Genomic DNA, 23,351 nt, shown 5'->3' with positions numbered 1-23,351 from the left:
AACCATTAGTGTTAGTTGGATTGGAGGTTAGGTTTCCCGGTCAAAGCGAGGTAATCTACCCACGAGGGAACACTAAACGTGAGTGGACTATTATTTACAATAATGAAAATGATATCATTAAAATGCTTGCAGGAGATTTTTAACAAATCCAGAATAAATTTGGTACGATCACGGAAACACTGTTTTCTTCGCAATTGTAAAGTTTTTCGAAACTGTAGGCCAACTTTCCACAACGAGATTACCGTAGTTTGTTCTTTTAATCTTATCAAAAATTATATTTAGAAAAAAATGTCGCTGAAAAAGTAAATTTATTTGTTTTATTAACAATCAATAAAGAAGCAAATTTGATAGTAAAACATCTCGCATAGTTTTTAGGTCACACTATTTACAACATTGTTTTCAGCATGATGTTCGCCAAAAGAGACATTCGAATTATAAATGTATCACAATTCTCTTGCACTGCTCATTTGCCCCAACCATAATGTCTTCCTCCTCGCCGACCGCTCCACTTTTTATGGGATTTCCAGCGACTTTCAGCACCCTCCATATCATCCAGATCTAGATTAGGCTCTGCAAATCCGGAGTCTTTGTTAGACACCACAGCTGCGAGCCCCAAGCTGGACCCGTGCCCTTCCTCGCCTCCATCGTTACTACCTTGTGCAACAGATACGAGGAAAACCGCACTAATAAGAAGAAGCACTGCAAACTGAAACGAATTGTGGTATTTAATTAGTTTAATAATACACTAGCTTTATAGAGTTTGGAATCATTTCAATTTTCATCCGTTCAAATATCTAAAACGGCTCACGATTCACAGACATATTCAACATTTAGATTAAAACCACTGTATACGTGTGCAACAATGTATACCTTCATGATTACTTAAAAAAAACCTGGGGCAGAGTATTCGATACTATGTGGAATAGAAATGGTGATTAGAAGACAACTGACACGATCAATGATGATCGTCACGGTTTTATAGGCATCCGATTAGGTCGCCTGTTTACCACAACACCACACCAGGATGCCACAGGAACTTGTTTAGTGGATTTATCATTCCATACTAAAATGAACTATGACACTCAGTTGAGAATGCAATTGCATTCTGCCCTTTGGTTGTAATTTCAAACCGTCTCGAGATATGATAGCTCCATTAAAAGGGTGTTCATAAATTACCGATGTGGGAGGGGATTTTTCGAGATGTGACGGTTAAAAATACGGATGCATTGATTGATATGATTGGAAACTGTAGGGGAGAGTGGGTACGCTTGATCCCAATTTGTTTTTTTCTCAAAACCTTTCAATGAAATAAAAATTTTAATTGTAATTTTCGTCAGCTTGTAGTCAATTCGTATTGTAAAAGCTATGAATAATGTTTAAATGTGAAATAAAGTAACTGTCACCGCGAACCGGGCCTTTCTTGATGATTTTCATTTTCTTGTGATAAACAGTGTCTGGGTAGTATCGTAAATTCTGGCTATATACAAGGTGTTTTTAGAAAATATATTTTACATGTTGCTTAGATGCATGTACATGCACAGAAACAAATATGAAAAATGCAACGACGGCAAGTGCAATTTTATTATTCTGCTCAACAGTTATGGTTAATGTTGTTTTACATAGCACAGAGAAACGATAACATAATTCATGTCATGTATGAGCTCTATTATTTTCGGCACAAATCTGTACCTCATCGGCAGAGATCTATGCCGCATCGGCACAGCACTATCATCGACATTTGCTTGAAATTATTTTGCAAGCTGATTTTCCCCTGCAAAATAACATCAATATCGGGAAGGAAAAAGAAGACCGTCTTCGCATGTCCCGTCCCAGGTTTAAATCAAGGGGTGAGTCGCTTAGCGAAAATCGAGTTGTGTTTGCAAAGAAGCAGCGTGATAGCCTGTGCCTAAATGTATCGCAATGTGACACGATGTACCATGGTGTTCAGAAAAACAAAACACGGATTGCTGTGATCATTTACACTTAGTTACACTTTCTTGACTTTCTAGTTTATAAAAATGTGCCTCAATGTGCCAAACATGTGATAACGAGTGAAATGATTGTGTATTACTATAGATCGTCTTCTTATATCGTGTTTTCGTTGCTAATATAGTGTGTATGGTACATTGTTCTAAGCGACTCACCCCTTGGTTAAAATCTACTATTTCCTGTCAGTGATAACAACAATTTTGAAAATCATGTCAAAATGAGGTTTTTTGTAAAAACGTGTGATCCCCCGCCTACTAGGGCTAAAGAAACAAAGCACACTATGACTTATAGGCACGAAAGATCAGCTAATTACCTATTCTGACAAATTAATTAATAAGACTATCTTTGTAGATGCACGACAAACGTTGACTACAGCAGAAAATCATGACAAGTATTTGCGGTAAATCAGTGCTGTTTAACTTGTTTTTCTAGTCTTCAATAACTTATACCATATATGTTTACGAAAAAAAAACTTTTTATATCAATTAACGGTGCCAGGTACTTTATGGAAATTATGTTTTTAAATTTCTATACATTTTGAAAGTGTTTGAGAGAACAAATGATAGGGATTCAAGAACACCCAGTGTTACATGGATCAAATTAAACGTAGACTATGTAGAACAAATTGGCAAACTGTATTGAGTATAGAAGGAAATGTCAACGAAGCAGTGACTAAATTCTATTTAATTGTAATGAATTTAATCTCTGAAACAGTACCAGTAAAAAGAAGAAGAACTCATGACAATCAACAGCCTGTGTGGTTCAACCAACATCTGAAAAACTTAAAAAATAGAAAAAAGGCACATAAAATTTACAAGAAAAAACCTGTTTTAATCCACCTATAGGTGCAATTGTGCCTTTCTCATTTCTCCAAACTATGATTTAATAACTGGTTCGTACAATATAACATTATGGAAATGTCTTTCATTCTTATTACACTTGGTAAGTATATATAAGAGCACCTTTTTGCATTCATCGAGGTATCGGTTTGAATCGGAGTTTTCTATGTGATCGCACTCCACAACCCGTAACTCCGGAGCTGGAAGTCGGATGGAGATGGAATTTAATATCAGTTTCCGGGGACGCAACACCTTTCATTTGAGACTAAGTTGATCAAATCGTTCTAGCCATTTTCGAAAAACCAATATAACCGTTATTCTGAATTTGGATGCTTCCGGATCCGTCGATGGTGGCCAGTGTGGCCAAAGAGACTTTGAATGACTGTTGGTGACCTAGATCTACAAATTCAACAGTTGTGTTTATATTTTGGAAAAAAATCACCTCACCAATTCATCGCAGAATTCGTTAAAATCGGGATTTGCTGCGTGATCGTACGCATCACCCTGTAATTCAGGAACCAGAACTCGGATCCACACAAAATTCAACAGCAGCTGATGGACCTTTCATTTAAAATCAAGTTTGTCAAAATCGGTTCAGAAAATTCCGAGAAACCGATGTGGACAAATCAACAAATTTTGTTTTGTAACCATACTCTTCAACTCGTAATCCGGAACAAGATGTCGGTTGAAAATGAAATTCAATAGCAATCTATGGGAATATTATACCTTTCATTTGAACCTTAGTTTGTAAAAATCGGTTCAGCCATCTCCAAGAAACCGATGTGGACATTTTGTTAACAAATCCGCACATACACACATACATACATACATACATACATACATACATACATACATACATACATACATACATACATACATACATACATACATGCATACATACATACATACATACATACATACATACATACATACATACATACATACATACATACATACATACATACATACATACATACATACATACATACATACATACATACATACATACATACATACATACATACATACATACATACATACATACATACATACATACATACATACATACATACATACATACATACATACATACATACATACATACATACATACATACATACATACATACATACATACATACATACATACATACATACATACATACATACATACATACATACATACATACATACATACATACATACATACATACATACATACATACATACATACATACATACATACATACATACATACATACATACATACATACATACATACATACATACATACATACATACATACATACATACATACATACATACATACATACATACATACATACATACATACACACATACACATATACATACACATATACATACACATATACATACACACATACATACACACAGATATTTTGCGATCTCGGCGAACTGAGTCGAATGTTATATGAGACTCGGCCCTCCGGGCCTCGGTTAGACAATCGGTTTTTGAAGCAATTGCATAACCTTTCTATATGAGAAAGGCAAAAGAATAATATTTAATTAGCTTAATAAGCATGAGTTCAATGTTATCTTCATGTGATTATAATTTGGAAAGGTTGGTGCAATGGGTTTGAACGTGTAGGGAATGAGGGGTTAGTAGAGTGGGAGTGGAGGATGCGTCAGAAATCCATCATCTTATTTCGGTGTACGGGGTGGATGAAGGAAATGCGGGCGTGAGGGTGGTCCAAGAGGAGGGGAGTGATGAAAGAGGGAGGTGTAAGGGCAAGGCGGTGGGGGGGAGGGGCGGCGACGCAATACTCAACTGCATATTTTGCCTTCCATTTGAGACTTGAGAAAATCGGTTCAGTCATCACCGAAGAACCGATGTGACTTTAATTGTGGCATATGCCCGGAATTCCGGACTTCCGGAATCATCGATAGTGGACAATATATTCAAAGAATGTTTGATTGGCAATCAGTGATCTAGATCTGCGATTAGAAGTTATTTGGTGACCATTTCAATAGTTTTTAGCCTCTGAGGTATTACGATTGTACCGATTTATATGGGAAATTCCAGTGTAACCTTACTAACACCCCTGTAACTCCGGAAGCAAGAGTCAGAACCGAATGAAATTCAGCAGCAGTTAATGGCATTACTGTATCTTTCATTTGAAATCAAGTTTGTAAAAATCGGTAGAGAATTCGTTGGGGAATGGGTGTGATATTAGCTTAGGAACTTGGCGGGTTCCCCGGGGGCGTCATGAATCGTCATAGGTGGCCAATGTGCTCAAAGCTACTTTGATTGATCATTAGTGATCTAGCCCGCAAACTAGAGTAATGTTACATCAAGTTTAATATGTTTTACATCATTTGAACATCATGGTGGTTTATATGGGAATTTGCTGTGTGACCGCACTTTTCAACCCGTAACTCCGGAACCGGAAGCCGGATCAACTAAAAATTCAATAGCAGCTTATGGGAGCATTATACCTTTCAGATGAAACTAAGTTTGCGAAAATCGGTTCAGCCATCTCTGAGAAAATTGTGTGAGTTTAAATGACACACACACACACATACACACACACATACACACACACACACACACACACACATACATACACACACAGACATTTGCCGATCTCAACGAACTGAATCGAATGATGTATGACACTCGGCCCTCCGGGCCTCGGTTAAAAAGTCGATTTTTACAGTGATTGCATAGCCTTTCTTTATATGAGAAAGGCAAAACATACCATTACAAATCGGCAAAACTATTGGGACATTTGTTCCCAATTCGAAATAGCCATTAACACTGTACATGAAGAATATAATCGTAAAATCGAGAATGAAATCAAAACCTGTCCAAAGAATTTCTTCAATTACGTGAAAACGAAATTGGAAATAGCAACTTTCCATCCCAAATGCATTTTGACGGACATGTAGGAAATAACAGTACTGAAATTTGCAATTTATTTGGAAAATTCTTTCAGAAGTCTATACTTCATATTCCGAAACAGACCGCCACCGCGACTACTTTTCATTTACACCTGAATTTTCAAATGACATTTCCGTCCACGAACTATCTGAACACGAAATTACCACTGAACTAAAATACATAGACGCATTAAAAGAACATGGACCTGACGGAATCGCACCAATATTAATAATACCAATAAATACCACAACGGAAAAATATGAATTTGGAAGTATATTAAATTACTTAAATAGAATAATGCGTATTTCTCTTTCCTTTTCGACATCTGAACGCTCACGAATGTGTTGAACTCAAATATATGGTTTCTTCGCCTATAAAAATGGCCAGCACGATTAGTGCACCGCAACCGACAGATAAGTATATTGTTAAAATGTTACAAATCATACTGAAAATTCTGAGAAGATTCTCCTAATTACAACTAACGACGGGAACACCCCTGTCGAAATTTTTTTTAGTGAGCACCTACTATTGCTAATGAGCACTAATTACTTGGCTTCTTATATCCCACCGGACGGATACGAGCAATCAGTTCCAGTCCATTATTAGAGAAGATAACAAGTGATAGATTCCAGTTTGTGCTTAAACGCAGAATTTTCTGTTTATTGAAATGTTCAAGGTATAATGGAACCGATGGAGAACTAGCGAGATTGTGTTAATTGATGGAAAAACATTCTAAGAGCAGACAGTTGAAAAGGAATCTCATTGAATAGAACAGTTCCAGCCAAATTGAGACGAGATATGACAAAAATCGATACAAGTGCAACTGTTAGGCCATTTTTTCATTCAGTTTGTTTATTTGATCCGGCCAGTGTGCGTTAGCTTGACGCTACCATGTTTAGTGTTTTACAATTTATATTTGCTAAAACTAGGGTACTACAATATTTTTCTTTTGATTAAAATAAATAAACCTAGAAAAAATACCATTCGGCCTTCTGGCAAATTAATGGTTGGGATAGATATTCAATGGGGAGGCCAATTCCAATATGACACTAGCAGAGACCATATCTGGGGCATTGAAGAAGAATTAGGAATCAGTAGCGTCTGGCTCAAATGGCACGTTCCCCATGCTGATCGGAGATTTGTGCCTTTCCAAGAATCGTCTTTTCATCATTTTCCTGATGGGAAAGATTGGGGAAGTGGTAAGGTTAGGGGTAAGGAAAACAACGACACAGAACAATTAAAACAGAGCATTCTGCACCCCCGGAGTGAAGCTGAACGATCTACAGGTGCTACAACAGCAGGAATAAAACTTCCAACCCCCGAAGGGATTTAGAACCTCTACTCAAACAGTGAGCGGATATATCAACACCCCGAGGGGATATTGAGATAACAGAACGACAACACCCCCAAAGAGATATTGTCATTCAAATACGGCTAAAAAACTATAGCTCTTTACTACACTGGGTTAGGAACAAAAGCATATCCTTAAATTTCAGCTCTCTGTACATAGGTTCATCTATGTATGGAGAACCAAAAATCCGGATGCGCAATTGCATTAATACAGGGCAATTGCATATCAAATGATATGATGTTCCGTAATCGGATTCACAAAGATCACATGAATAATACTCAGCGCGCTGAATAGTAGCTGTTACCGCGGTTGTAGCTGCTGGTCACCCTAAACACAATTACTTGTCAAATGTGTACTTATAGCTCAGCTAACCCTAACGATCATGAACGATCGAGTGAACAAAGGGTGAAGATCTTCTCTTGATTGATTCAAGTCTTATATCAAACATTATTAAATTAATTGAAATTATTTATTTATTTATTCATATTATTATTGGTTCGAGACCAAAACGCCGAGCGTAATCAAACACTGAAAATTGTAAGTGGAATATTAATTTATTGTACATTTAATCATACTGATCACAATATATCGCACAGTTGAAGCTGATTAATACATAACCAAAAACAACATCTTTAATCTGCTATCGAAACTCAGTGCGTTTGCACTCGTTCGACGTAACAATCTTCAAAATTTTCATTTGACCGTTTCGGTCACTTGCGAAGCAGGATGAGCAAAGAACAAAAAACCGGTGATCGTACATCAAATACCAACGATGATGAATTCATAAATCAGAACTCTGTATCTGACTCAAAATCAGATGATCCAGCTATTGATTGGGACGAGTCGTGTGTAAATATAACACCCTTGCAAATTAAGTTGCATCTGGACCATCTGCATGAAATTAGACGCATCCGCATGAAGGCTATTGATGAGCGTGAGGTTTTAGAGCTATCAATGGCTAATGAGGAATACAAAATAAAGAAAGCGCAGCTACATTTTTCGCTGAAAGTGAGATGTCCTGAAGAAAAGGAGGATATTTGTGAGTTGAGCCTTTCTGACACATCACTGCTACCAGAACCATTTGAATATGCTTCTAGTAATGAAGAGAACACTTCGTTTCAGTAACAGAATAATCCACTAACTCCTCAGCAGATCGCATCTCGGCAAGTACTTACAACAGATTTGCCTTTGTTCAGCGGAAACCCAGAAGATTGGCCATTGTTTTATAGTCAATACAAAATTTCTACGGAAGCTTGCGGTTATACGAATGCTGAAAATTTAGTTCGTTTACAACGCTCTTTAGGAGGAAAAGCTTTGGAGTATGTTCGCAGTCGACTTTTACTACCGGAACTGGTTCCTCGTGTGATGGAAACACTTAAAATGTTTTTTGGGCGTCCAGTGTTAATCGTGAACACATTGTTGAATAAAGTGCGCGGAACAGCCTCCCCAACAACAGAGAATTTGCAAAGTCTTATTAATTTTGGGATGGAAATACAAAACTTATGCGACCACCTTATAGCAATGGATCAGAAGGACCATCTCTCGAACCCAACACTTTTGCAAGAGCTCGAAGAAAAGCTTCCAGGGCAAATTAGGCTTGAATGGGCTCGATACAAACAAAGGAGTCAATCTGCATCACTAATTTCGCTGAACAATTATATGCAATCTTTAGTGAAATCGGCTTGCCAAGTTACACACATTGAATGTATTCAAAATACAGAAAGTCACAATTTTTACGACGATAGTAATGACAATGTGCTGAATATCCCAGTATCGTCCAGTGAGGCAATAAGAAACTGTTTGATTTGTCGTGGGAATCATCGTGTTGCAGATTGTGATACGTTCAAATCTTTCGAAGTCGAACACCGTTGGAAATTGATTGGAGATCGGAAACTGTGTAGAAGCTGCCTAAACCAACATAACAGCAGAATGTGCAGGTTCACACGGCGATGCGGAATAGAGAGATGTGAGCTGTTACACCATCCCTTGCTCCACCAGTTACAAAGAGCTTCCAACTCCCGCGGTAATGAATAAACTGTAACACATCTTTATCACGTTGTATTACGGGGGTGGGGATGTTACCGCGGTTGTAGCTGCTGGTCACCCTAAACACAATTACTTGTCAAATGTGTACTTATAGCTCAGCTAACCCTAACGATCATGAACGATCGAGTGAACAAAGGGTGAAGATCTTCTCTTGATTGATTCAAGTCTTATATCAAACATTATTAAATTAATTGAAATTATTTATTTATTTATTCATATTATTATTGGTTCGAGACCAAAACGCCGAGCGTAATCAAACACTGAAAATTGTAAGTGGAATATTAATTTATTGTACATTTAATCATACTGATCACAATATATCGCACAGTTGAAGCTGATTAATACATAACCAAAAACAACATCTTTAATCTGCTATCGAAACTCAGTGCGTTTGCACTCGTTCGACGTAACAGTAGCCATGTGATAATTGAGTTTGCAATGTCCAGTCCCCTGACCAGAATACTGCAGTTGTGCTTGGAAAAATGCAACAAATTTCTTGACATTTTCGGATTCACATCCGGCAGAAAAGCCTTTGTTTGAATGCAAGTTTGCAAGCTACGCCAATGGTTGGCATGTTCGAATGCAGCCCAAGAGCGAATCTTGTGCTTTATCCAACTTATTGACAGTGATAGAACTGGTTCTGGACCAACGAAATCAGTCGCAGCGCCAGCTCTAGCCAATTCGTCCGCCCATTCATTTCCAGTAATACCGGAATGACCGGGTACCCATAGAAGGTAGAGAGCATTTGAAATGCTAAGTTCTTCGATTTGAGTTCGACATGCGATTACTAATTTCGATCTCGAATCTGCCGAACTAAGTGCTTTCAGGGCAGCCTGACTGTCAGAGCAAAAATGGATTCTTTTATCGCAAATTCCCTGTTGAAGTGCGGATTGTACGCCACACAGAATCGCAAAGATTTCTGCTTGGAATACGGTACAGTATCTACCAAGCGAATGAGATTGGTTTAATCTCATCTCATGACAATAGACACCAGCACCGGCTCGGCCCTCCAACAAAGAACCGTCCGTATAACAAACTACGTATTCTTCAAGTTGTCGCTCCATCCAGCCAGACAGCCATTCCTCACGAAGAGGAATTCTCACATTGAAAGTTTTAGAAGGAAAACTACATGTGAGTGTAAGGTCACTGGGAGCAAGTGTATATTCATCCCAAGTAACCATTTGGGGCCACAGTCTTGTGTGGCTAGTTACACGATCTATTGGGTTACTGTTCCAGAGCCCAGTAACCTTAAGACGGTATGCACAAGAAAGTGCTTCTTGTTTCAGAAACACATGTAGTGGTTTTATGTTCAAGAGTGCCTCGAGAGCAGCAGTAGGTGTTGTCGAGAACGCACCAGTCATCGCCATCAAGACCATTCTCTGAAGATGGTTTAACTTTAATTGGATTGTCATGACTTCTCCCTTCTGCCATCAAACAAGGCACCCGTATGCCAGTATTGGTCTAACAATTGTTGTGTAGATCCACTGAATGTACTTGGGTTTGAGTCCCCAAGATTTGCCGAAAGCCCGTCTACATTGGCCAAAGGCGATGCAAGCTTTCTTGATCCTGAAATCGATGTGAGCTGTCCAATTAAGTTTTGAGTCGAGAATTACCCCAACGTACTTAACTTGATCTTCGACAATAATTTCAGAGTCAAAAAACTACAATGGACGAGCTCCGGTTGTAATCCTTCGTTGCGTGAAAAGCACCATTGAGGTTTTATTTGGATTAACTGATGGTCCAACATGAAAACACCACCGATCAACAACACATAAGGCTTGTTGCATCAAATCAAAAAGTGTGTTAATGCAAATACCGGTGATCATTATATGATAATCATCGGCGAAACCATACGTCGGAAACCCAAGCTCATTTAGTTTTCTCAACAAGCTATCGGCGACAAGGTTCAATAGAAGTGGTGACAGCACACCACCTTGAGGACATCCGCAGACACTCAGTTTCCTCATCTCTACTTGTCTTGTCGATGAGCACAGATGTCGGTTGCTAAGCATTGCGTGTATCCAGTTCGTGATATATAAAGGTACTCCATGATCTCGTGCTGCTTCCAAAATGGATTCGAAAGACACGTTGTCAAAAACACCTTCAATATCGAGAAAAAACTCCTAAACTTGATTGCTTTTGTGAAAAAGCTTTTTCAATGTTGTAGACAACATTGTGTAACAGGGTGGTAGTAGACTTCCCCCGCTGATATGCATGTTGCATTGCATGCAGCGGGTGCTCGCCCAAGCTACCATCCCGAATGTAGTGGTCGATTAAACGTTCCACTGATTTGAGAAGGAAGGAGGTCAGACTGATCGGTCTAAAGCTCTTTGCCTCCTCATAAGTGACGCGGCCACCTTTGGGAATGAATTTGACAGTTATTTCCATAACTGACGTACTTCAACCCGCCGGATGCCACGCGGCCTCTAGGCTGGTTTTGTCCGGAGAAAGATAATAGAGTTATCAACCTCCTAGTGGACCACAGCCAGTCAATAAATAAATAAACCTAGAAAAAATACCATTCGGCCTTCTGGCAAATTAATGTTTGGGATAGATATTCAATGGGGAGGCCAATTCCAACATGACACTAGCAGAGACCATATCTGGGGCATTGAAGAGAGTATAGACAGCGATGACAGGGAAGAGGAGCAGGAGACAAAATTGTCGCCTCATGGCAAATGGAAGATCCCCGCCAGGACATCACGAACCGCAACGCCGGACTGCCCACCTTGAACCCGCACGGAATCTTTTTGGATCAGGCTTCCAGACCGCAGCCAGGGACATATAAGAGACATAACGACATACCAGAACATCCCGTACCGCTAAGAGTCTTCTTCGGACCCAGAAGGAATCAATTAGTGCACCTTCAGACATTATGTTCGATATCGTGATAGCCAGCATCACAAGCGTCCACTAGCCCAATACTTTGGAACTGAGTATCCTGTGTGTAATGATTTACTATGAGTCGGGACATCACACGAGTAAAATCACGACCCACACCCACGAAACCTTCAGGATTACCGAATGTAACCACCTTCTTAGTTCTCCATTGCCCAATGAATTTTGCCAACTTTCGAGAGTCCTCTGATGAGCAATAGCAATGAATTTCTTTTAAGCAAGTTGGTGTTTTAAAAAATGTCACCTTCTGAGCGATAGTTTTACTTATTAATAGAAACTATAGTTGTTCTGGTGCACGCTTCATGGAAGGTATAACTAGCTCAGTTTTCTCCGTGGAGAACTCAATATACCCAGCTTACGAGCCAAAGAAGAAAAAATATCCAAAGTATCTTGTAATGATCCTTTGGGTCCCATAACGGAAACCACAACATGGTCTGCAATTTGTCATAGCGTGCAGGAATTATCAACACATTCATCGATATCATTGACGAACAAATTGTATAGAAGAGCACATATCACGATTAAATGGTCCCTGTAGCTAAATCGTGATGTCGATGAAACATCATGAGAAAAATGCATATGCTGTTCCCACTCCAAGTTTAACAAAAAGTTGTTTAAAATCGGCGAAAGAATATACTGGTGCAGCTTCTCGGAAAGAATGTTGATAAAAACTGAATCTAAAACCCCCTTAAGGTGCAAGTAAACTGATGCCATTTGTTCTGTACGAGCAAATGGCAATTTACATTTTTGTTGATAACAAAGTCAAGCAATCGTTCGTAAACCGATCGCTTCAACCCAATTGTCGAGACGAAATAGAATCATTTTTTCGAACAACTTCCGGATACATGAGAGCATTCCAATCGGACGATAGGAGTTGCGATCGGAGGCTGGTTTTTCTGTTTTTTAGATGACGATAACACTCATTAGTTTCCAATCGCGTGGGACAAGGAACCCTCATGAATCTTATCAAATAAGCTCATTAAGTGACTATTGACAGAGTCAAGCAGATGCTTCAACAAGTTGAATTTAATTCTGTCTGGCCCTGGTTTTTATTGTCACAAAATAAGAGAGCACGTGAGAAGTCCACTATCGAAAAAGGTGTTTCGTTCTCACTAAGGTGAGGGGACACGGCGCGGTAGGTTTTATGTGCCCGGGCGGAATTCAAACAAACTTCCTTGGCTTGGCGAAATCAAATAGTCGACGGTTTGAATGTATCACGTTCTTGTTTCGGTTTCTCTCCTTAATCTGTCAACGAACCGGCGCCAGTAACCACGTTTCTTGGCTTTCATCAAATTCTTCATTCGCGTTTCCAACAACGCATACTGTCGTTGTTACGCGTACAACACACGCGGTTGTCTTTTCTGTGTACACATCTGAGCACTCTTTGTCCCACCTCGGATTGGAAGAACGTTTTTGGATGTTCGCACCGGGTACTCGTTTGACAAAAACTGTTACTCTTCCTCCGGAGTCGATAGTTTCGGATATCACAGCAACGTTACTCTTCCAATCGATGTTACGTGTGAGGTCATATGAAACATTGATTGATTGATGACCTTGAGCCGTTTATAATATAGACTTCGATTTGCTGATGTTCGCAACCATGGGGATCTATCTGTACAGTGCGCGATATCAGTATACCGTAGGGGAATTGTGGGTAAAACCGACACCCCACAACTTTCCCTAGAAATCAAATTTTTATTCATTTCATAATGACACACTATTATTAGTACGTTTATGTAGAGCATTTGAAGACAAATTGGATTTACGTTAGTACGCCGAATGTCATAAAAATAAACAAAACATACGACAGCAGCTTTCATACTCGCCTCGATGTAAAATTTTGTTGGTAGATTTTAAGGTTTTAACCGAACAAAAGCTTTTCAAATCACCACATTTTTCACTACCGATTATTATCGGCCTTTCCTATGATCAACTGGGTGCATTGAAGACGAGTTTGAGAAATTCAATATTTTTTATCGCTTTTTTAAAAAAATGTGCGCTGTTGGGGTAAAACCGACACCCTTTGGTTAGGGTAAAACCGACACGCTGTTAAGATGGTTGCGTTTACATACGGTTCATTACAAAAGACTGGGGATCTTTGTGACACTTCAATTACACTATTAGCACACTATAGTAATAGCAGAAATACACAGAAATAGTTTTATTGTGTTTTTTTTGTTTCGATTATAGAGGTTTTAACCTTAAGGTAATTCGCCTCTTCGGGTTAGAAAAATCTCTTATGAAAAATTTCTAACCCTATGTGCGGGGTCGGGACTCGAACCCAAGTGCGCTGCGTACAAGGCAATAGATTTACCAACACGCTACGCGCGCCCCCTATTGTGTTTATTTCTTATAAGTCTTTTTAAAAATCAAAAACTGGTATTTTTGCGCATCAGATTCTATCGAAGCTTTTGCTATTTCTGCAAAAAGATCCTCAAACCGAAGTTCTAGTGTTCTCTTGGTTTGTCATAGATGTACTTTATCACAATGAGTCAATGATCTTTTGTATAACCTGGTAGATCGTTGATGATCAGAATTCGAAAAATCAAGGCTGGAAAATGTAGTTTTACTAAGAAGTGTGCGCCACTTATAAGTGAATGAATCCGATTAGCAGAATGTAGAACACTTGCAGATCTTCTCTTACGAAATAAGCACTGAAGGTTGCAATGATGTGCGTAAGGATTATTTGGAAATATCATTATCATGAAATAATCATATAGCATAAAATACTCTTGTTTATATCAGTACGCTTTCGAACTCTCTTCTCCTCACTACATAATGAAGCTACGAAAAACACATATTTGTATCTCACATACTCACACTTTATTACTCAGGCATACATCACATTTAAAAAAAAATACAATCATTATAATAAAGTGGAGAGAAAACAAATTAAAGCGGGTGTCGATCTTACCCCTATGAGGCGTCGGTTTTACCTGCAGTGCCTACAAAAAGTCACTTTGTTTTCAAAGTTTTGCAAACAATACTTTTTAATGAAATTAATTTTTTGAAGCGCTGACGAAATTAAGCCTTGTTAAGAATTTTCTGAAGAAGAATTCGGTGTAGATATTATAATTTTATTGGTTTTGTGGCAACCCAGAAAAAGTGTTAAGCATAAGGTGTCGGTTTTAACCATAATTCCCCTACACCATCAAAATTTTAAAATAATAGTTCTACGCCCAAATCAAAGTGAAATTTTTTGTGATACTTTGGACCGATATAAGTAACATGGATTATATCTTGACATTATTGTTATACTTCTTATTTTTAAATGAATTAATTTACAAACAACTCATACGAAATAATTCTACCGTACCAAACCGAACCAACCATTATTAATCAGAAATCAGACTTCTTTTGAGAACTTAATACTTTTTCGTCCTCCTAAAGCTCCAATAACATCTACTATACGTTGCGCTGTGAAGCCGACGCGGAAAAAGTAAAAAATCTGCCTTTCAATTTCATTTCATCGCTATTTTTGCATTATTGTATACTAGGGTAATTTCGGGAGAGATGCTGCGTCAGGAGAGATGCCGCACTCTCTATATTTCGTATATGGGGTCACTTTTATACGGTAATATGATAATGTGAGATTGTCTTTCGAAGAATTACAACACTGGAGATGTAAAATAATCTTTTTTATTAACTCACGAAAATTGTATTAATGATTATGTGCGTTCAGTTGCATCCCGGAGTGCCAAAAATTTTTTAGCACCACATTAAAATTTCGTTTGTTTTAAATTGTTCGATTTTTTGGTGAATCATGCATCGGTTGAATAGCTGAGAACTTTTAGAAGGCATTCTGATCATGAGCACGGTCATCCATAATTTCAGAGAAAAACGTCGTCGTGCGGCATCTCTCCCCTACAATTTGGAGAGATGCCGCATCAAAATTGCAGGTGAGATGCCGAACTCGATAGAGGAGAATGCGTTGCTAAAATGTATTTTTTTTCACCTCGGAATGTCATTAAATGATCATTTGCGTCAGGTATAGGTTCTTAATAAGGTATATCCACAAACTAACGGACCTAACACAGCGACATAAAGGATTATAAGTTATATTTAAATGGGCGATATGTACCTAAGTATTAGTTATTCGGTTTGTTCTTCAAAGTTTCAGGCACTAACTTTCGTGAACGCATTGATTTGTAGTGATGTCAATATTGGGATAAAAATGAAAATTCCAACGGATTGATGCTTTTTCAAAATGAATTTTTGAGGAGCAAAGTTATAGAAATTCATTGTTGGGTGAAATCTCCAAAAACTGCTTTTAAGGAACCTCTACCAACACGTAGATATATATTGGTCGTAAGAGCATATAAATAAACTAGCTGTAACCCGGTGCGCTTCGCTACACCCATCAGGACTAAACGAAATATTTTAAAAATACTAAAAATAACCAATATTTTTGTTACAAAGAAGAAACTTATTGTAATTCTCGCGGATAGACAATGTTCTTAGTTTGACCACCTGGAGCACAATTAAATTAATTGCTCTGTTTTCCTACACACAATCGTTTGAAATCCCTTGGTATCATTCGAATTCGAGGTAACAGTACATCTGCTTCTTTATATTTTCTAGTTACAATGGTCGCTTAAATGAAATTTTTCAACCAAAGCACAGTTGTGGTGGGTCGATGTTGCGCAGTAACTAATATAATAAGCACACAAAGTTTCAACTGCAACACATGCGGTGCGCAGTGTTGCAAAACGACGTTTTCACGATCAAAATTAAATAACTCCTGAACCATTGGTTTTGGAGAATGGATTTTTTCAAAGAAGTTTATGGATATAAATAGATGCATCTTTTGATATAATGAATTGAGTTATTAATCCCCTCAAAGTGAGATAGAAAATTTATTTCCCCGAATAATTTAGCTAGAAACTCGCTGTCTTCAGTAAAGTTCTAGAAAATATTATTGTGAAAATCTTTACTGAAGTTACTAAAGCTCTGTATAGTAACAGTAGCGAGATATGTAGGTTTGCTTGGGATAGACGCATTCAAAACAGTTTTTCGAATATAACTTTTTACGATTACTTTTTATTATGAAAAGTGTCTTCTACAAAATTGTTAAAAGCGATAAAATACACATTTTTTAAACAACGAAGAATCTGTAGCTCTCGAAACAACAAAGTTATTGTCAATTTTCGAATATTTTTTGATCAATTTACACCTTAAGCAACTTCCTTAATAGCAAAAATTCGTACTACGCTATAAAAAAATTCGTAGAAAGAACTTTATTCTTTCGTTTAAATATAAAAACCTCCGTCTGACGGAGACTGCTGGGTAGGTTACGTATAAAACCAATACTCCTGAAAGCATGGTGGATCGACTGAATTAAATAATTCAACACGTAAATCGATAGATTTATATGCGTAACAGAATTACCATCGATTTTACTTTGGATGGAGTAGTGCATGAAATTGAAGTCAATATACGCAATCGATTGATTCTTCAACAGTGTATTATTTTACAAAATCATGTGGAAATGTGGTGCAATTTATTTTTGCATCGATTAACATTTTCCCAATCCATATATCTCACTTTTTTGGCGAATTGGCCTACGAAGGTGACTATAAGAATCATTCAATAAAAGTATGCACATATAGTGAAAAGTTCTGTTTTCGAAACATATTTACAATGATACGAAGACATAACGGTGTTGATGGACGTGGGTAAAGTTAATTCATAAAAAATGGCACATTTAAAAAAATATTTTGGCGATACAGAGAATGTTAGTATATTCATTCACTTTCCATATAATCACTGCACAATTGAACAATATTTCTTCGAATATCATAGCAGAATACTGAAAATTGAGCCAGTGACAGAAAATCTCTGGAGGTATCTCGTTGAAAACTTGCTTTGTGGTGTACATCATAAATCAAAATATATTGGACCAATCGTTTTCAAGGTTTGCACAGTGCTTCTACATATCCACAGGTATTGATCGAAGCTTTTATTTTTTTCTTGATATTCGAATTTTTCGTAGCATTCTGCAGCTAAAAATGCAATTTTCGTTTAAAAAATCATGAAACTTATTTTTGTGAACAAAGTTATGATCTTTAATGATGTTATGATATGAAGGAGAACTGTGCAAAATCAAACAATTTGGTTCAGTAGATTTTGAGTTATGCTGTACATCGGATTTATTCGAGGTGTCTCCTAAAGATTCACTGAAACTCACCCAATTGCTTAAATGTTGCATTATTGACTGAATAGACTAACACTCTCGGTATCGCCATTGTTTTTTTTGAGTACGATATTTTTTCAACAATAATCCTACCCCCTTAAGCAAGAACTGATTTCATCAGTAGGTGTCGACTAACGGGTAAAATTTGACGAAGATCGCCGACCACGCCACCAACTATTCGATTAGTTCCTTTTATAGGTCATCGTGAATTCGTCTTATATAACAATGTACATTCTTCCAGAATTTTGCTTATACCCGAATTTTGATTGATATTGTAAGTAACGTTTTCCGCAAGCGCAAGATTTAGTAGTTATTTTAGGGCAGAGCTGTTCGTCCATCATCCAGCAATGTTGATTTAACTTCAGATGAAGCGATCACAAGTGCAATTTTCAATTTAATTTTCAATTTAATTTTCAACAAATTCATGCAATTCATCAGTATTATATTGTCATTCGCGTAATAGATCTCTATCAAATAAATTTTTGCCATTCCATTTATGTTCTGGTAAACATACATGCAACAAAATTTTAAATTTTTGAAGTAATTTATAGATATTGCATCAGAAACCCTCCCTCTCCTTCAGATTCCGAAACCAACAATCATGTCCACTGTCTTGGTGGAAGAAATACTTATGCCAAATCATATTATATATATATATATATATATATATATATATATATATATATATATATATATATATATATATATATATATATATATATATATATATATATATATATATATATATATATATATATATATATATATATATATATATATATATATATATATATATATATATATATATATATATATATAAAAAGGGTTATTCAGTACACCCCCCCCCCCTCTTCCTTTCCTCGGCTTAGGTACTTCTCACCCTCCCCATCGAGCACAAAAACCACCCCATGACCATCTCCTTAGTGGAAGGAATACTTATGTCAAAATTGAAATCATCGCTAATAATCACATTGAATGAATAGATAAGGATTACTACATTCTTCGCCCCCCCCCCCATTTCGTGGTCCACTCCCATCAACCATTGGTTGAGTGGGAGAAATACATATATCAAATACTAATAAATATGGAGATATAAATAATTCTTTGCCTAAAAACAACCCCCCCTCATCAAGCTCAGTCTACCCCCCCCCCCAAAAAAAAAAAACCATACCATGAACATCTTCTTGGGGGAAAGAATACGTATGACAAATTTCATCAAGATCGGACTTGTAGTTTAGAAGTAGTTAGCGGACATACATACAAACATACATTGATTTTTATATATAAATAAATAGTACCCTTATTTAAGTTACTCCAACTTAACCGTTATACAAGGATGCGAAAGAAAAATATTTTTAAAATGTTAAATAAAAAAATGTTTCTAGAAATGGTAGTACCCCCTTATGAAAAGCGAAGGTGTTAGCCGATTTATAGGTGTAATCAAACTTCACGAAACTCAGCTAAAGACACTTAATCGCAAAACATCAACGAGAGCTAAAAATAGTTTTGTTCACCATTTTTCAGTTTGTGACCACGGTGCGGCGCACAGTGGCGGGTCTTCAAACAAAAGTCGGACAAAACCTCGAATGTTACCTAATTTGGCTGAAAATCCCAATTTAAGCTAATTTTGAGGTGGTGAGCCCATTTTTGATGTCAAAAGTCGTAAAATATTAAATGCATTTTTCCATACAGTGTCATTGAATCTTTCTTATAACTATGATCCCGTTTTCATGATAGATTTTCCGTTACTGTTCACCAATATCAGCAATACCATAAAAAATGAAGATCATTACTTTAAATCCATTGTATAACGCGTTGGTTTACTGTAGATTGTCAAAATATTTTAGATAAAACACCATGTGCCTCCATATCAGCAACAAAGCTTCAAAATCTCCTTAAACCTTTTTGCGCACCTAGGCGCAGAACGAGACCATGATATTCGAAAAGTAGAGGTTATTTCCCATAGAATGTATACTATGTGACCGTTCCGAAATGATTCCGAAATTTGTACAGAATATATTAGTGAAGAAAGTATTTTTGATCTGGCCACCTCAAAAATATTTAAACGAAAAAGTCATAGTTCCAAGCAAATTTACCAAATGTATTTTATTCACTATCCAAGTTCTTTCGTTCCTCTACACAATGAAACAAGTTTTGCTAAAATCGGACCAAAATCAAAAGAGCAACATGTATTTGAAGTGAACAGAGTAATGGTGGTTTCGGAAATGAAAATCATTAAAAAGTCCGGACTTTGCTACCTTTAAACTCATGTTAAAAATCGTGTTCTTATCTAATGATCATAAAATTTTGAATATACGTCATTCAATACATGAGAAATTAAGGAAAAATATAAAATATCAATATTTCAAATATAAATTTTTGAGGTTTTGGCCAGCCTCCAGCCACTGTGCGGCGTCTCACCCGCACATGCGGCATCTCTCCGCAATGACCTTTTTTTTGTAAAATGTTCGTGGAAATTTGATGATTTTTTTTTTTTCATGGCAAAAACCATTTCACAATATTTTAGAAACTTGTCGCAATTGACAAAAATGATTTCATCAATTATTGAATGGTTTACTTTGATGCAGGATCTATTTTTAGAAATGTGCGCCATCTCTCCTAAATTACCCTATATGAATAGTTATTTGCCAAAGATTCCGGAGGTTTGGGTACATTAAAGTTCAGTACGCTCATTGTTCGATTTTTCTTGTAAAATGTGTGGAAAAACGGAAACCAACTCGATTTTCAAATAGGACTTTCTCGCATATCAGACAGGGCCCAATTTAAGGTTTTATAAGTTTTTCGAATATCTCTATAACATCTTGCGCAAACCATACCTTTTTGGTATTATCAATGTACAGGTATGCATACATTTAACATACTTTTTTGGTTAAAAAAACTTGTATACTTGAATCGTAAATTAAACCGAAACACGAAGAAAAAGGTTTTCATGAAATATCTTTAGTTGTTTATAGACAACAAAATGCATATATGTCATTAGCAAGTCCCCATTCCGCTCAAACATAATATATACTTTAAACCGGCAACAATTTTGACCTTTTTTCGGAACACTGCTAATTCAAATGGTAATTGGATGCACAGATCATATGCTAAATATGAGCCTTTTCCGATAGCTCTAATTAACCCACAAGAGGTTTCAAGATTCTATAGCAATATCTACGGAAACTCGGAAATAAAAACTTAAAATCCAATAAAAAATTCCACAGTAACTCTGCATACCTCAAAACTTATGGTCGCGTAGCTTATTTTATATCGAACAGCTTTGTTGAAGATTGCATATTGATTGATAAAGTTATAAGACAAACTGTTTTTTTTTTTGAAAATTCTTATTCTAAGCATGTGCGAGAAATAGAGGCAACATATAACTTTATATGACAATATCTTTTTACTGCAAAATCGGATCAATTTGCAGTCTTCGGCAATGTTGATCCTTACACCTTAAGCTATATATCTGCAGATTTTGGTATGCACAAGATTGAATTTATTGTTTCTATTGCCTATTTTTCATATATTTTCACATACAAAGTTCAAAACTCTTGTGAGTGAACTAGAGTTTTCGGAAAAAGCTCATATTGGATAAATGCTATGTGAAGCCAATTACCGTTTGATTTAACAGTGTTCCGAAAAAAAGTCAAAATTGTTGCTGGTCTAATATACATCTATCAATTCCATTAGATTTACCCTATGTTCTTTCAGATGCCACAGGATTTTAAATCTTTTTCATTTTATCAATATGTATTATTTTCTTGTTTCATTGAAGGAAATAACTTTACTGTTAGCGATTCTATCAACCGTTGCCATATGCTTGCCAGCGCATCAATCAAATCTCGGATTAGAATCTCAGTCCCAAGGTGACTCACCTGCGCACGCAGTTCACAATGACCAAGATGATCTAGTTGTCGCCGAATCGGCTCACCAAGGCGGTGGGGGTGGATTTGGTGGTGGAGGTGGAAGAGGATTTGGTGGTGGAGGATACGGCGGTGGAAGAGGGTTTGGAGGAGGGGGCTATGGTGGTGGTCGTGGTGGTTACGGCGGCTATCGCGGTTACGGTAGATATGGTGGAGGTGGATATGCAGGATTTATAGGAAACAGGCGATATAGAGACTATGGAAGGTACAGAGGTTACGGGTATCCTTATGTAGGAACGGGAATAGTAGCAGTTGGAATATTGGGTCGTTGAAGATTTTCTTCAATAACGCGAAATCAATACTATAAATATTAATGTAAATAAAAATAACAATGATGTTAAATAATGCTTTCAACACACAGTTGTTTCACGTGAAATTAAATTGAATGGATAATAATACGAGAATGCCTTAGGAATCCCTTGGAAAAATTTTTGCTAAAAATCTTTGAACACCGAATCAATAATAATAATTCGTCAGTATCGTGGGGCTCAAAAACTCGACACGAGACACGACACAATCCTTATTGTGCGTATTAAAAATAAAGGGATTAAAAAATTACCTTTTGGTCTACCGGTTTCGGAGTCGATGTTGCCCATCTACAGGACGACAGATTACTTACTCTGGCGACACATACATTCATACTGCGTACATAACTTGTCGAGAAGAGATTTAAAAAAAAATTTACTCAATTTTTAGTTTTGTCAGCTTCAGTGAAAACATTTTTAATCTCTTTCTGCTAGTACTGCAACTTAGGGAAATTGTGCAGTTTGTGACTTATTCGAAATATAACAAATATCAATGTTGACACCAATTGTTGAATTTTCAATGTGATTTAATATTATTTATAATAATATACGTTTTAGTAATTGCAACCATTGAGGGAGCGGTGTGTGATTAGTAGATAAGAGGGTTTCGTCTATATAATCTATAAATAATCTTTCGAGATAACAGAAAACCTCCAATTTTGAATTTAACCCTCCGGTACTCGCGCCGTTGTATTTTGTGCAACACCTTCCAAAACTCGAGCGAAATCTTCTCCTAGCACCAGCGGCTGCTCATTCGGGGAGCCATTCGCGCGAGTGCCGGAGGGTTAAAAGACTTTTGTCATCAGAAAAGCGAATTCGATTTTTGAAATATCATGTGATCGCCACTTTAAAAACTTTGATTTGTTGTTCCAGTTTATA

At 37.0% G+C, this 23,351-nt stretch overlaps 1 protein-coding gene and 1 long non-coding RNA gene across 2 annotated transcripts; one reads left to right on the top strand and one right to left on the bottom strand.

The window, feature by feature from the left end:
- Positions 1-295: 295 nt before the first annotated feature.
- Positions 296-1,105, bottom strand: LOC131692486 (uncharacterized). Its single transcript, XR_009305985.1, has 2 exons — positions 871-1,105; positions 296-706 (listed from the first exon to the last, which is right to left on the bottom strand). It is a non-coding gene; the product is annotated as an uncharacterized LOC131692486 (long non-coding RNA).
- Positions 1,106-6,328: 5,223 nt separating this feature from the next.
- LOC131690186 (uncharacterized) lies at positions 6,329-22,537 on the top strand. Its single transcript, XM_058975758.1, has 2 exons — positions 6,329-6,426; positions 22,020-22,537. The coding sequence occupies exons 1-2, from the start codon at positions 6,418-6,420 to the stop codon at positions 22,437-22,439; spliced, it is 429 nt and encodes a 142-aa protein (XP_058831741.1). The 5' UTR covers positions 6,329-6,417; the 3' UTR covers positions 22,440-22,537.
- Positions 22,538-23,351: the final 814 nt, after the last annotated feature.

Source organism: Topomyia yanbarensis, chromosome 3, assembly GCF_030247195.1.
Source record: "Topomyia yanbarensis strain Yona2022 chromosome 3, ASM3024719v1, whole genome shotgun sequence".
In the NCBI taxonomy this organism is placed as follows: domain Eukaryota; kingdom Metazoa; phylum Arthropoda; class Insecta; order Diptera; family Culicidae; genus Topomyia; species Topomyia yanbarensis.
Note: the sequence above shows the minus strand (reverse complement) of the source record. Positions and strands in the feature narration are given on the sequence as shown.